At 36.9% G+C, this 17,270-nt stretch overlaps 1 protein-coding gene across 1 annotated transcript; it reads right to left on the bottom strand.

Annotated features, from left to right (window-relative positions):
* Positions 1–2,600: 2,600 nt before the first annotated feature.
* LOC103703922 (uncharacterized) lies at positions 2,601–16,196 on the bottom strand. The gene is made up of 13 exons (XM_008786986.6): positions 15,082–16,196; positions 13,308–13,482; positions 11,548–11,631; positions 11,238–11,479; positions 10,930–11,149; positions 9,102–9,181; positions 8,929–9,013; positions 8,090–8,221; positions 7,882–7,995; positions 7,750–7,797; positions 7,132–7,216; positions 4,910–4,963; positions 2,601–3,206 (listed from the first exon to the last, which is right to left on the bottom strand). Exons 1-13 carry the CDS (start codon positions 15,282–15,284, stop codon positions 3,097–3,099), a joined length of 1,632 nt encoding a protein of 543 aa, XP_008785208.4. The 5' UTR covers positions 15,285–16,196; the 3' UTR covers positions 2,601–3,096.
* Between the last annotated feature and the right edge of the window lie 1,074 nt (positions 16,197–17,270).

Here is a 17,270-nt window from a genome sequence, read left to right as displayed (position 1 = left end):
TTTTCTCTCATTTTAAACTACTTCCATGTTGATGCAAATTGCCATGCCGTGAAAGGGTGAGACACAGAACCATTCAAGATAACATTACGTTTGAGAAGCAGTTTGAAGCATTTAGTGATTGTAATTGAATGCGACAACAACCAACATATAACTCTGCACAAATTCCAGCAAAGTTAGGTTTCTCAAAGTGCACCAAAATAATACCAAGTTTGTTCTAAGTCAAACACTGTCAGACCTAACAAGTCACTACTGCTGTCCATCAACGACGAACGCCAAGTGGATTCGTCATAACCAGATTGGGCTTACTTTTGTTCAAGATCTTACAAATGAAGCAAGACAGCTTGAGCTTCACAATTCAAAAAAAATTCTTGTGAATAAGACTTCCACAGCCTTGACGAATGCTTACAACAGACGTAAAACAGGGTTCAATTAGAAGACAAAGCTCATAACTAGATAAACAAGGACTAGAATGTTCCTTTAGTCACTACTATAATGGCAAGCCAACATTCAATAGTTATCTCGGTGTTCCAAACTTCACCAAGTGAACTTGAAAATCAGCTGAGTCAAAGCTGAGTCAACTTTGACTCAGCAGGTTTCCAAGTGGACCCGAGCCAAAAAAAACTTCCCCTTCATTAAACCGTCCTTGGGATAGATTTGGATCATACGACTTGCTGAGCAAATAAAAAGTAAAGTGGGTAGAGTGACTTAGTGAGTCTCAAAGATAAAACAACCCAAATCTTATTTGATGCCAACTAAATAGGTTATCACAAAGCCAAATTGCCCGACCATCCTCTCTTAATTGCTGCCACCCTGACAACCAACCCACCAAGCCAGGCAGGCACTGACCTTTGCTGTTTCTAAATTGAAAAGGATTGACAAGAAAATAAAAGGCTACTCTTCACCACCAAACTCTTCCAATCCAACCAATGCTCCTCCACTACGATCCACCAGCTTCACCTCCCCTCTCCTCCTCAAACAAACATTAAGCCTCATCTCCCTCCCTGCTGAGTCTCAACCTACCAAGCCTCACCCAGCCTGCAATGTTACCTATGCCAACTTTCCAGGTTTCCCCAAGTACCAGACACACTAACCTTGAGAAATCTTGCTAGGCACATTAACCTTGAGAAGCCTTGGCACACACGCATGCATACACCCACAAGCACCCACATGCACGCACTTGCCTGCACCCACCAAGACATGCCCGCACACATACAGGTATATACACATGCATGTAGGCAGGCGTGCCCACACATGCATGTAGGCACATGTATGCATGTATGTATACATATATGGAGAGAGAGTACTGAAAACTAGTGGTGGGCCCAAATGCTTCTTCTATAACCAATTTCTAACTCAAAGAATGGAATCAAAGTTCGACGAACCAGTACTGGGACTTGCATCGGTCGGTGGATGGGTCGGTACGGTATCGGTTTGGTACCGTACCGACACACGGTATGGTAGGACGTGCCAGTTCCGTACCGGCATATCCTTTTTTTTGGAGTTTTTTCAAGTTGATTTGATTGGTAATCCATCTTTTTGAACTTTTTTAATAATTTTAAGTATTTTCTAAGAGGTGTCCTTTGGCTGATAAAATGGATGTGAATGAGCCTATTCAAATAAGCCAAGAGCAAAATCCGACCCATAAGATGCTCCTGGCTGTGAAGGATGGTAACCACTGGAAGATACCTCAAACGCACCATATCTATATCCGTATCTATATGGGTCATAGACTGCATATGGCTGCAGATAATAGAATACAATATATAACTCAGATATGCCTAGGATCCTACTTCACGTGCGAGGTCATCTGCAAATACATCGTGTCCTCCTAAATGACCTCGAGGAGTCCATCTTTTATATGTAATCGGATCTTAGCAGGCTCCATTAGATTGTGCACCATGCTATGTAGCATGCGTAAACTGGGACTTACCAGTGAATCGAAGACTACCCTACGGCTGTGTCTCATAAATGGTGGTCTCATATCCTTACTCACTCTCCGGCCAGCAGATCCATGACCACTAGAACTGCTACTCCTAGTTTCTAAATTTGAGTAAACTAACTCCTCGGCACTCTCCACTGGGGCTGCAAGTGTCTTTTGCTTTTCTTTTCTGGTGTACTGGCAGCTGCCTCCTTATCCTTCGCATCACTTTCTGCCTGGATTATCCTTCGTGCCCCTCTCTGTCTGGCTATATTGGGAGGATACCAAATATTTTTTCTAAAATGTGAGCATTCAAACTTTTTTTCTAAAATTTTTGCGCTGTTTTTTTTTTTTCCTGTTCTTGACCTTTGTTAGCTTAGTTCTTTCATGCTGCTCCCTTCAAATCCTTTCTCAAACAGATGGCACCAAACCGACGACACATCACACATCCGGAAGAAGGACACATATCACGTCCTGGCGACCAGCAGACTCCCCCTTAATGTAGAAGAATATATTTTTTGATATCTGAAACTCATACATCAATTTTAAAGAAGGTTGGCTGGAGCTGTCTTCCTGAGGTCAGACCAGAATGTGAATATGCCTCTGGACATATTAGTAGACCCTTGCGTGAGTCCAAAACAAAATATTCTTGGTCAAACCACCAATGCTGACAAAATCCCAAAAGTTGATCTAAACTATCTCAAATTTTCACATCTGATGATCAAGATATAACACTTGTGACAATTTAAACAAAATGACCAAATTATTCTGCTGGCATTGACTAGGTTTGCTGATAAGAAGCTATTCCACATATAACTACACAAGTCTGTGGAACATTCTACACATGAATTACAGATTGACAAAGAATACAGAAAAATTGATTGCATCATGTAAAAAGATAAATTGATATTTACTCACAAGAACAAATTTTACGTGATCCATTCAGGAACATATGCCTCATGGAAGAAGCATAACTCAACCTCCACCTTCCTCTAATTTCTCTGCTTCTGCGGCCATTTCATTACATGCCATAAAGCTAGGTCTCTTGTGCAAACAGATGCCTCAAGTACCACCTGACAAGCCTCAGATGAGAAGCGCATTTATGAGAGGTATGCACAGCTTTTGATGATGATTCTTTGAGTCCTTGAGCCATATGATGCCATAGAGATCAACAAGACTTATGGTGATGATGAGTTCTGGCTCTTTGAGACTTCCAGTTGAGAAGGTAAAAGATTGAGGAAGCTCCCTTGAACACATTCCTCAGGTTGATCCTCTGTCTCTGAAGATTCTGAGACAATTTTTGAAATGATAGGTCAGTGAAACAAGTAAGTAATTTGCAAATTGAAACTGCTCTTAAAAAAATTCCCACTCAGTAATTTGAAAATTAAAGCCTTGTGAGCATCGGAATCAATCTACTTTGCATCAATATCCAGTCACCAAAATGATATCAGATTTCTCCCAGAAAATAACTCATGCCAAGCAATCGCATAGGTCCATCACTGCCATGATTGCTGATAGTAAATCAAAGACATCTTCATAGATATTACTCATGGCCTGAGATCAAGACTCCATTCATTCACAATCCAGAATCATTTTATCTCAAAATGCATTTCTGCCTCCTCAATGAATCCTTCTTTTATGGGATTTAAAATTTAAGATCAAATTAACTACAGCTAGGCAGGAGGGCATAGCTATGAAGATGTGTGTTTTGTCAACTTTGTGCTGGTTGCCAAAATAAAGAGATGGAGACCCTTTTTGTCAAAACATTTTTCCAGATGTTTTTATTTTGAGGAAAAGCTTTTTCAAATATTCTTAAAAATTTAATATTTGTTTTCCAAATACTTAAACCAGAAATCAAAAGTTCAAGTTTCCCAAAGCATGGAGGTCAGGTTCTCCTTAAAGAAACCAATAGTCTTTCAGCAAATGACGCTAGAAAGCTAATGTTGTGCTTGGCATTATTTACAAACTTCTCTTTTCATCTATTATTTATGTTACCATTTATTTTGTTTCTAATATTTTGAAAACAAGAATACATTTGGTAATCAGATTTGTTTTTCATTTTTAAATTAGTAAAAATCAATACATGCTTGGTGGTGATGGTGGTGGTGGTGGTGGCAACAGAGATGTGGGATCAATAATGGTGCTGTGGCATGGTCATATTGGTGGCAACGACTATGGCAGGGAACATGGTGGTGGAGGCACCATTTGCGATGGTCATGAGGCAGCAGCTGCGATGTGGTGTCGGTCTTGATGGAAATTGTGGATGGAAGGTGCCAGTAGCAGCGATAGTAGTGATAATGGTAGTGGTGGTGGTAGTAGGATGGTGCAGCTGGTAGTGATAGCAACTACCATCGTGAATTGTGTTGGTAACTGCAACATAGAAGATTGATGGTTGTGGCAGTTGGACGTTGCAGGCAAAGCCAGGGTGCTGATGACAAGACTGGAGGATGGTGGTGGCAATGGTGGAAACAGAAGTGACATAGTGAGGACAATTTTTTTGTGGCAGTGGTGGCGGCAGCAGCTATCATTATAACGGTGATGTAGGTGAAAGAGGTGGTGACTGTAGTAATGTTGACCTCGATGAAAGTGGTGGAGGCGGTAGCAGTGGGGGTTGGTGGTGGTAGTGGTCATGGTGGTGATGACAGTTGTGATAATAAAGAGTTGGAGGAAAAAAAAACATATCTTGCATAGAAAATGGTAACTACAAAATAGAGCACGAACATTTTTTAGAATAATGCATTAGACCTAGTATTCTACATATTGGTGACGGGTTTTTTCAAAAAATCAAAGGCATAAATAGAGGTACAATTCTAAATGAACTCAATACGGAAAAAAGAATAATATAATGAAATATTCGTTTTCCTCCAACAGAAAAGCATTCTTAATGGATTGCATAAAGTTTGAGCAAGTTTTCCTCGAATATGAATGGATGACATAATCACCAGCAAGGGTGATAAATTATATATAAGATGCAAGAAAAGTGAATCATACCAAAGAGAGACTTGATAGTTGGCCTCTTTGATTTGCCCTTCTTCTTCAGTTCAGCTGTGAGAGAAAGCGACATTTATTGGTCAGAGATACTGATAAGCAGGCATATGTTGCTCTATCACTTTAAAAACGAATTCTGTTGCAATAGCATGCACTTCTTCTCAAAATTATGTTGCAATAGCAGACCAGAAGGATAATTTCTCAAGGGGCTGACTTTAAGGGGGAAAAAAATCTCAACAAAGTAGAAAGCCATGTGCCTAGTGTTGGCGTTGTTAGTATTCAATGCGGTGCATTCTATAAAAGAAAAAAAAAAAATTAAGACAGGAGCTTAAAGAAGTAAACCACTGCTGAGCTTCTATTCTAGATATTGTGCCTTCGTTAATTTACAACTTCTTGACCAGTTAAAATTCTAGCAGGAACCTCAAAATAATCGGAAAACAACATCTTCTGGTCAGAATCGAAGACATTTTCTTAAATTCATCTTGTCAGGGGTTCCAGGATTCTATCTCCCAGCCAGCAAAACCTTTAATGACTATAGGTAGCTAGTAGTTAATCCTTAGCCTGATAATTACGGAAACACCATCATAAATGGGTATGTAAGAAAAACCATCATGAGTTTTCTTAACTGTACACCTTTACTTAGAATATCCTTAAGCTGAAAATTAAGACATTCAAAAGATCCCCAGATTTGTTAAAGCTGTAATTAGAATATGACCACGAGATCAATTCCACCATTATTTTCCATTTATTGATACATTTTCATGATCTGGGCCTACACTGATTCTTCAGGACAAAGTAAAATCATCATCGAGTTGTTGTTATTCTTATGCTTCACTGTTTCCCTTATCCCATGTTCCATGTTTCTGCACCTATGTCCACCAAAGAATATGCTCTCTCTCTATCTCACTCTCTCTATCTTTCTCTCTCTCTCTTCCTTCATGAAGCGACTGTTTAACAGGATGCACGATTCATCCCTAATAAATCAGCCTGATTTTGGTACTCAAATGCTTACCCTATTGATCCTGTCGACATGAAGCCTATTCTCATATCCACCAGTCAATTTTCAGAGACAATTAGACTCTACATGCCAAGGGCATATTGTTTTAGAAGGAGAACAAAAAGTCGCTACTAGAGAGAGTCTGAGGCTGTAAAGTTGGGGTCCCATATAATTAATTACCACTGGCCCGGGCATCGACAATAAGCATTGTATTCAAATAAATGAACTAAGATAATCTTTTCTTGAGATCAAGTAATTAAAATAATTACGATAAGTAATGAACCATCAAAGGGAAATCACTCAAGCCATACAGGACAGTGTACTTATGGAATGAGACAAGCAAAATATACAAGAGAAGAGAATTAAGATGATTTATTCTCGTGTATATTTTGCTTGTTTCATTCCAGAGCAGAAGTATACTTTCCCACAAGGGTAGAGTCACTTCCCTTTGATCGTGCCATAACTCCTCTCCCAAGCAAAGCACACAAATTACAGCATCAAGTGATTCCATAGCCAATTACTTTGATCTTAACACAATTTTAAGCTATTATTCATTCTGCAGTTAAATTATTCTCCATTTTTTCTTGATTACAAACTACCCATGAACAAACCCACTTCAGGCAGCAATCCTACTGCAGTCCAGACCAACAGTTAATAGACCCTTTAGGCTCATTGATGTCACCAAGAACATCCTGTAATCTTTAGCCCTCTATGCTAACTTTAGTATTTCTTTTTTCCTGTAGGAAAAAGGGGAACTGACCCCCCAAATTACAGATTCAGGAAAGAAAAGTCCCAAGCATCAGCTTCATTGTAATCTGAGCCATGTAGACATTGGATCACTATAATGTTTTTTCTTGTTATATACCTCATTTTGTTATGCTTATCCTCCCTGATCATGGGCTATCCAATTGCTGGAAAGGTAATATATCTACAATATGATCTGCAAAATTCTATAGGAACTATTACTCCCAAAATCTCAAGCTATTGATGATGGTATGAACATCACAATTAGGTGAACTTTCCAGGGCTTCCAGTCAGCATATAGTCCTTGCACAGCAGGTTTGCAACTATTTTACCACTAATAGCAAAAGCAAAAATATATCAGTGCAAAACCTGACAGAAGCCTCACAGTGAGGGGGAACAAAGTGAAGAGAAATATCTTCTTAAGCTAGGACAGTAGGGATATGCATAAGGTGAAATACTGCTCCAAAGATTAAAGCATACATACCTATCCCAGGCACTTCATGATCATTGACAATTTCGAAATTTTTGTATGTATAACCCACAAAATTCAAATCTTTTGAAGAAAGCATCTGAAGGAATTAAAGAGAAGTCATTATAAGCATTACTTGAAATATCAACATGAATATTGTAAACAAAACATGAAGTTCAGCATCATTAAGCTTAGATAACACATGAGCTATGTTTCACCACTCAATATGTTGATGAAGAGCTAGCATTAATACTGTCCATTTTGGGCACTATCAAACTGTGTAAATAAACTATTTTTGCAATTGGATCCAATATTACATATTCATCTACTAAACCTCTAATATGAGGGGGAGACCCTAAGCATAATATTTCATAGTTCCACAATAAACCTTTTTCTATGTTCGGACTTCACATTTATCAGATACTCTATGGTCATACCTAAGCTGTCTTTTCATCCTTAAAATTGTGCATGCATATTGCACTTGTGATTCATATATTTCATGAATAATTTTCAGAATCATGCAACCTTGATTGACTGAATGAACGAATTAATATATAAGATATGCGATTCAAGAATAAGTTGAACAAAGACTGCAAGCAGATAACAAAAACAACATCCTATAAATATATTTACCTTTCTCCAAGGGCCTGACTTTGATGAAGTCTGAATCTGGTCCCCAGACTGCAAGACACAGATGAAAATGTACACTGTATTTAGATTGTTTAAGACTATCAGAAAAATTAGCCATTTAGATAGACAATCTACCTCTTCAAACTTTTCAAAGTTTTGGGTATCTAACTCATCCTTAACTTCAGGTATAAATGCAGCCTCCATTTGATATAATCTGTCCCACTCAATGCCTTTAAACCAAGAGTGAGCCTAAATTGCCAGAAAAATAAAGGTAAGCACAAAGCCCTTCGGTAAAGACCCTTTTTGAACAAGTCCGTAATTCGAAGAAAGCATGCACAACAACCTTTATTTCATTGGCACCTTTTGTGCCAAGCCGTTGGTCAACATTGCATAAGAGCTTACTGATAAGATCTTTTGCTTCTGCAGATAGCTTTGCTTCTTCTGGAAATTTTAGGTGTGTTCTCCAATTTACTATCTGTATGAATCAATAAAAATAAAATCTAAAATAAATTTATTATGGAAAAGAAGGAAATTGTGTTAGGAAAGATTTATAAAGGTAAAATGATCTTTGATGTGTAAAAACTTTGTAAATGAACTTTTGATATAATAATGCCACTACTAATAAAGGACATGTTACCAACACACATATACAAAAAGAAAGTAATTTCAGTAACTAAGAATATCTTACTAGAGCTGACATAGATAAGAGAATATGGATTAGAACATGATATCCATATATATGACAGATGGTTTCAAGGTAGGGAAACTATGCATGAGAACACCACCAAAATACTAAATCCATTTAAAGATTCAAGGTTCAAACATGAGGACAGTTCAATTCAAGTGGTACATACATCTTCCACCTCATAACATTTTTATTTCCAACATGCAATTCCCCAGAAATATAGTGAGCCATTGATGCATGATACAGGTTTAAAAAACCTCTAAAGATAGCAAGCGGACTTTCATGAAAACAATGAGGAATCCATAGGTAAAAATGATTTCCTGTTTCAAACCATTAGCACTTGCAACAAAATGAATAGGAGGCAATAAACTTTTCAGTGACTTAATATATAAAACAACTATCAAGATACTTAAATTAATCAGATATTGAATCATTTTTCAATAGCAGCAGATAGGAGCAGCAATATTTTTTATATAGAAGTCTAAATTCAAATTTACCTTCCTACATGTTGCCATAGGCTCATCAGAATAAAATGGAGGATAACCCACAAGCATTTCATACATGATGGCTCCAAGCGACCACCTATATAAGAATACAAAAACCTCATAATTTCTACCCTAAAGAAATGAAATATTCTGGAAGGAATAGAAAATGCCAAAATAAGTCCTACCAATCACATTCCATCCCGTAACCCTTCTTCAGTAAAACTTCTGGAGCAATATAATCAGGTGTACCGACAGTAGAGTATGCCTGCAGTTTCCAGTGGCAATGATTTCAGGGAAACAAGATAATGTAGGAAAGTCCTATCCTAGGCACCCACAAAACCACAAAATTGCAAGTTTAGCAAGAACGTTTGAAAATACACAGAGCAATATGTACAACAGATTTACCACTTGACAATTTGGCAATGTGATTTCTGCTCTATCTATCTGGCAAAGATATTTTCGACATGGAGTATTGATTCATAATTTGAATGACTATAAGCTGGCAAAGATATTTTTGGCACAGAAAGTTGATAGCGAATTAACCAATAAGAGAGGTTTAAAGATGCAAAAGCTAGGAATTTTGTTTGCTAGACAATTAGCTAGCCACTTAAGTAGAAATTTCCCTTATTGATCATCAACACTTCTAGCCACTGGATAAACAGGTGGGTCTTTTTTGCTGGACAATTAGCTAGCCACATGTCAATGGCTGTCTGTTGCTGGCATAAAAATTAACAAGCGGTTTGCAGGGAAGCTGTTCTTGCTGCACTCACCTGCCACTGTTACCTCAATCAATGCATGCAAGTCCAAATTCAGTCAAAGTGAATTCGGTCCACCAGACCTACAAGCAGATGTCTCAGTTGAGGCCTGATCTAATAGCACTTGCCAGAAGAATTGTGTAACCTAACATGATTGACTTGGGACACAGAAAACTGGTCCAGAAAGCCAATGCAAGCCTAAAGCGTGCTGGGTCTGGCCAGACTAAAACAAAAAGGCCCTGACCAGATAAACCAAACTAAATCAGTCCATAAAAAGATGTCCAAATATTTCAGACAAGCACTGCTAATCAGCAAAAACTGAAAATCTGTAACAAGCGCTCATGAAGATCAATTTATATGCCATATCTATATTGTTAAATCCATTTCATAAAATTGGTGAATGTGATTAGTAATGGCCTGATCCAATAATAAGTTAAATGTCAGACTGTGCTGTTTGAAATTTGCGCTGTAAAAATAAATCTCTTGTCACTTTGAACAAAATTTGTATATAGTAATTCAATTTGAAATCACTTGTTGATGTATTTTCAGATGGTAGCATGTGAGCACAACAAAGGCATACAATAAGAAGACTGGTAGACAGTAGCCCCCTCCCTTCTTTTTATTATCAGCAGTATCTTGCATTTGCATGAAATTAAAAGACCAACATATAATAGAATTTGTAATTGAATCATCAATAATCCAAATACCTCAAACAAATCAGAATATATAGGCCAATTATTTACTTTGTACATGTCTTAGAGTAAAAAGAAGCATCGATTGATGCTTTCACACTTTCAATCAGTTGATAAAAATTGAATGAAATACATGTTTTCTGTTGCATATTCTGCATTTATGATTAGACGTGCATATGCATGTGCATTCTTACTCAAGTATGTAAGCATCTACCATATACATGAGCTTATAATATTGTTGATAGCATGTCTACAATCAAAACCAACAAACTACCCAGCTATTAAAGAAGCATGCCTGGATAACTATAATCAACAAACCTTACTTTAGAACTTTGAATAACCATCTCTAGGTAAGCAGATACATTTAAAATGGCGTGCACCGGGTGGGAAAAAAGAGTAGAATTGCAAGTCACGGAAACTATTAGATTAGTTTTATTTGTGATTTGCATGACAAAAACCATGGATCTCAGCCTAGTATTTAGCACAGAACCTATACTGCAGATTGTTTGGTTGGAGAAGTTAATCGCTAGGCAATTAATCTAATCACATGGTTGTAAGAGGTTTACCGGTGTCCTTCTGTTCCTTTGCCAATGCTCTAATTGTTCCTGTTGTGTGCGCTTTGGTAAAGAAGGACTTTGTAAAGAACCACTACAGCTCTTTCCTAGTGTAATATCCTTTTCTTGTAAATCTGGAAAGTTACTGCAGTCTAAAGGTTTACATAATCCAAAATCTGACAATTTCAGGTGACCATATCTGTCCAGCAACAGATTATCAGGCTTGATATCCCTGAATGACACAAAAGAAAAGGTTATCACTTGCAGAAATCTCAAAATGGCAAAGGCTCCAAAGTGTATTCACTACAATTTAAACAAACCTGTGAATGTAGCTGTGTTTGTGGATAGATTCAATAGCAAGAACTGCCTCACCAATATAAAATCTAGCCTCATCCTCAGTGAGTGTATCCTTCCGCATAAGCAACGTCATCATGTCCCCACCAGGTAGGTACTCCATAATAAGATATAGATACTCATTATCTTGGAAGGAACAATAAAGTTTCACTATGCAATTGCTATCAACCTCCGCAAGAAGATTCCTTTCAGCTTTAACATGTTCAACCTGGAAAAAATTTTAAAATGATATTCTAAAGATGAATATTGAGAAATCATGTTCAAAGCATGTCACACCTGGCCTCGTCGTAGCATTTCTGATTTCTTAAGCTTCTTCATTGCATATACATTAGCAGTTGTCTTCTCCCTACAGACCCTGACCTGCACTACAAATTTTGAGATCAAGAGCACAATATAAGAGTCAAGAGAGACACCTAATTATGAAAGATACAACAAAAGTTAAGCATGAACTGTTGCAGAAAGTACATGCAGGCTCTTGAGCATGGGTATGCAGCAGTATTAATATAGGGTTAATTTTAGCACACGTGTCGAACTTCATACAAGGAAAAGACTCTTTTAGCATGGAAAATACAGGAAACTAAACCAGTACAAGTTGGTGTTCCTATTCTAACTGTTATCCTGTAAGCCCATGGATTACTGCCAATAATATTAATTACTTTCCTTAACATCCAAAAACCCTGCAAGCCTTTACAAGCTGCATAATAGTACATTCATCTAACAGCCTCCAGTACATCATACTTTAAAATATACACAAATAGAAAACTTTCAAATACAGGAAAAGGAGTTGATCTTTATTACAGAAGATAATTCATATAGCATTAGGATATGAATAATCTTTATAAGCACAATACTTAATGGTTATATTGAGTTTAAAGGCAAATATTTGTTCTGATATTGATGCCTGTGGGGAAGAAGAACGCAACGCACTGTGGGGGCATGTAAATATGTAAACAGAAGGATAATAGTGAGGCTAAGAACCCTAAAAAGGGTAAGATGGTCATTATAAAGGATATAGCCATTTGCTCACTTGGTCAAACTGTCCATATAATATCACATTAGCAAATGCATGCATGAGAGAGAGAAAGAGAGAGAGAGAGAGAGGTAAGTCTATCCAAACATGACACATACACAAGAGAGAGAGAGGAAGGTAAGTCTATCCAAACATGACACATACACAAGAGAGAGAGAGAGAGAGGAAAGTATGAACATCAAAAGAAGCACAGAAGGATTCCTTTTTGAAGATACAAATGACAGCAGCTCCCTATGAAGATATAAAGTGAATTAACTGAAAGTGCAGATAAAATTCTATTCATTATATTTGAACATTTTTCAAAATAGAAATGCCAAGAAATAAAAACACAGTCATCAATCCAAATGCTCTAACATGCATGGCACATTTCTCTTACTTGAGTGCACTTGCCTTGGCATGTTGCCAACACATGCATGATTGTGCAAGTGCCAACATGTCAGCATTCTGATCGTGTTCATAAAAGTCTCACTTGCATAAATCATAACGATCCATTGAGATCATTGAGATCGTGTTTATATAACTATACTCATATAAGTAATTAACATCCACATAACTAGGAGATGACACTAGACAAAGCCATCAAATATTTAACATGTGTGCCAAGGATAACGTACAAATCCCACCTTCCTCCACATCTATGCTTTCATTTTCATTTATTGCACATGCATAACATGTTGCATTAAATTAGCTGCTCCCATTCAAAATTACAACAATCTATGCTACAATTTTGTGAAGAAGGCTCCAATATATAGAACAAGGCAAAAGAATTTTACAAAGAAATCCACGCTTCATTCCTCTTTTCTGATTGCCCACTCCTAACATACTAATGAAATCTATTCTTGCATTTTTTTTGCAGCCAGTGGTTATAACATAAAATGTCTAGAAAAGTAAAGTTCTGTCAGAGCAAGACAGAGTTTGATAAATTTCCAAGACAACAAAAGCAAAACAAGAAAATCTAATATGCATGGCTTAGTTTCATATAATCTACAGAAACAATAAAATATACCTCACCAAATGCACCTTTTCCGATCATTGTCAGTAGTTCAAAATCATCAACTCCCATTTTATGCCTCTGAAGGCGCATGTATTCTGTTTCCTTTTTCTCCAAATGTTTTAGAATATTGTTGTGCTCTTCTTCAGACACATCAGAATCTGCTAGCTTCTTCTCCAAATTGTAACGTCTGCATGAAACAGTATATTTAGTTAACCAGTTTATAACACAGGAAACATATATTAATCAGCACATGGCCAATCAAACTTAGTGTGTAATTTGTGCTCATACTTCTCATAGTATCTAGAAACAGTATGGTCTTGTCAACATAAATTCAAGCTGATAAAATAATTATATGTAAATTCCTAAAATTCAACAATGAAACATTACTAAAAATTTTATATATAAAAAAAACCTTCACCATCCACATGAACATCATCAGCTATCTGAGCCATCTGAAACCAACTCAATGGCTTCTACCCCATAATTACATATCTAAAGACTGATTCTGGCCGAAAATACTGAATCTTTACACTGTGAGTACCTTCTGTTGTTTTTTTCTTTTTTTGTTCTATCATGTATGTGTCTTAAATACAATTATTAATTTAAAGGAAATGTGATGTGTTAATAGGTAATGTGCTGATACTCATAATAAGATAATACATATTACTTGACCATTCATTCTTTATTTATTTCCTGATCATTTTCTACCTTTACCTTCCAAGATAACCTTTACCCATACTTTATTCCTAGTTTCCTACAATTTATCAATATTAAATGGGGAGGGGGGACTCTGATAGGTAAAGAGCAAAGTGAATTCAAAATTCATCTTTCATAGAAGTTTAGACAATTTTAGTCTCGCCATCACATCTTTTGAAAAAGCAACATATTTGGCTAATACATCTGTGATCATGAATGCCCAAGCTAGACGTTTTATGATCAGGTTGGGGAACCAAAGTGCTCTTTTATTGAAATAGAGGAATTTAATCCAAACTTTTCATATCGACTCCTAGTTTTTCAAGAGATTATACATTTCCACTTGGTTATTTACAATTGAAAATAAACAGTAAGTAAAACTAGATTGCTCTAAAATTTGCAGGTTTCCAAAGAATAGCTCTTAGACTTTTGGGGCAATCATAGGTTTCCGAAGAAGAGAACCAGACATATCTTGAGAAGCTGGTGGCTTATATATAGCTTTCATGTCAATTCCCAATCAAAACAGAAAAATGGTCCGGACGTGTAAGCAAACCCCACATTGTTGCTTGTCCAAAGCCAGCACTCTTGCAAGCTAATTGGTTTCCCTTTATTAACTCTTGAGCATTATCTTCCCCTTATTTCTAACATGACTTCAGTTAATACAGTACTAAGTGGTAAGGACAAAAATGCTTATACTCCCAAAAACTAAGATCATGAGGAAAGATCGAATCATCCTCCTCATCAAAGGAAAAATACAAAAGAACGTAAATCTCTTAGGATTTCAAGAACGTATGTGCCAAAACATGCTCTCACTAAGATAATTAAAATATAACAGTTTGATTTCATGAAACATTGCTAAAATATGATCAATGACAAGCATCTAAACAGAATACTCAATATATATACTATTATTACTAAGTACATTTGTCGCTGGGTCGGTCATGATTTTTGTTTAATCTTGCAATTATATTTCCGCAACAATCATAGAAACTCAATATCCATGAGATTAGGCAACAAACAAAAAATGCCATATTATGGATTATGTACCTTTGCAAATAATAGATTAAAAAATTAAAAGTCTTAGAAGCCATACCGCTCTTTACGCTCCTGTAGGTTCTTCATCTGCTCTTTGTAATGATTTTCTATATATTGCTTGGCCGCAGCAGCTCTTTGCTTGGTAGCATTTGAAGGTGCTTCATCACTCCCTTCCTTCCCATTGGCTGTCGCTTCTTTCTTCTTGGCTGCAGATTTATCTCTAGGCTGAAACTTGTGAAACCAACTCCTTGCTGAATCCATCAGATCTCGCAAGCAAATGAATTCAGATATATGACACCATTACGAAACCAGTATTGCCATAAACACCTGAATTACTCTCTGCAGCAATGCGATGATCAATGCAAACCCAATAGGAAATAAATTACGATACTAATTCTGTTTTACCCGTCAAACCCAAGCTACACGAACAAGAAACTCTATGCAATGGAGTATTTGCAGAACAAAGAATTTAAATTCCAACCACAACCTGTGTTCTCTCTTTATTCCCAATTACCAAGCACAACAGTTTCCGAAAAAAGAATTTTCCTGCCCGGCGAGTCAAAGCTTGAATTTTGCGATACCAAATTCTCCAAAGAGTAAATCCAAATATCAAAAGTTCAAACTAAACTTTTAACCAGTAAGGTTGAAATGCCGAACCAATTCGAAATGCCCATGCTACGGGGAACACCAAATCGACGGAGCAAAACCACTTCCAATGCGAAGCACAAGCCCTTCAAGAAATCGAACACCAACACCGAATCCACTGAGAATCCAAACCAACACGCTATCCCGACCAAATCAACCAATCCATCCCACCAAACGCAACACACCAACCAAAATGACAGCACCAGATCAAAGCTTGAAGAGGGGAAAAAAAGGGGAAAACCGTCACAATCTTACACATCCCAACAAGAAAGGAGACGGGGGGACAAGAAGTAGCCTAAATTTGGGCGATTCCAGAGGATGGGAGGTGAAATAGAGACAGGCAATCTTTGGAGGAATCCCTCCAAGATCGGAGAGGTATTCGGATCACCGCTCGAAGGAGGATCGCCTAATGGGAGAGGGAAGGAGGGCACCGATCCTAAGTAACCCTAGAAACAGCGGGCGGGGAGACTCCTCGGAGACCGCCACTCCCGCTCTCCATCGAACCCAACGGCCACCGTCCGTCCGTCCGTCCGTCGTAACCGTATCCTTTTCTTTAAAAAAAAATATTATTTAAATAAAATAAATAAATGCGTATATAAATTATCCCTGCTCGGGGTTTAAATTCAAAATAATAGCCGTTGTATTGCTGTGACGTTGGAACGGCTCCGGAGGGGTCCTGTTATGTTGCTTATAAAATAACGGCTAATATTTGTTCTTTACCTGCTATAATTACATGACGGGGAAGAATGGCTTATATTTGATATCGTACTTTCTTGGTAAATAAGTAAATTTTTGAAAATTCAAATTCTTATATAGACTTTTCCTCCGAGAGTTGTTCATATCACATGTAAGCTTTGTACCCACCATTGTTTACTGAGGATGTACCAAGAAATTATGGAGCGCAGTGATTTTCAGATTTTGTGATGCATCGGAGAACGGTAAAATTTAAAAATTCAATAAATCTAATTCATTGTTTAGTTTTCTGCTAGTTTCTCTGGAATAGATAATTATAAAATATGAATTCTCTAAAATTTGTTTTATATTTAGAAAGATGGTAATTACTGCTTCAACTGTTTCCTATAACCAACCTTGGATGAATTTATCTTTCTTCATGAACAATGTTGCTAGTTTATTTACTTTGTAGTAGAATATATCATTCTTACTCTTATACAAGGAATTTTATTACTGAATTTAATGTATAATTTGCAATAGATAAGATGCAAAAGTTACGTGGCAATCAACAAAGCAGTATGATAGAATAGCTGCATGTTAAGATAGTTAGCAAAGCAAGTAAACAACCACATTTCAAAATTCCAAGAATTAAATTCAAGACTTGGAGCCAAATATTCCAGATAAATTGAAACTATTAAATTCGTTTCGATAAAATGTATATTATCAAGAATTGATTTGCACCATGTTGTTTTTTTCTTTTTTGTTTTTTAAGGCCAAGTGTTGTATTATTGTTCGACTAAGAGATAGGTGAGTCCCACTTTTGGCGGATCTAATATCGATAATCATTGACTTCTAAATGTGAAATTGCATCGATGTTTTGCAATCTAAGGGCATATGCATTGTTTTTTGTTTTTTATTACTTCGTATTTC

This window comes from Phoenix dactylifera, chromosome 6, assembly GCF_051530095.1.
Source record: "Phoenix dactylifera cultivar Ajwa chromosome 6, Ajwa_hap1_PhDact_Kaust_v1.1, whole genome shotgun sequence".
Taxonomy (NCBI): Eukaryota; Viridiplantae; Streptophyta; class Magnoliopsida; order Arecales; family Arecaceae; genus Phoenix; species Phoenix dactylifera.
The sequence above is the reverse complement of the archived record's forward strand: the minus strand, read 5'-3'. Positions and strand labels throughout refer to the sequence as shown.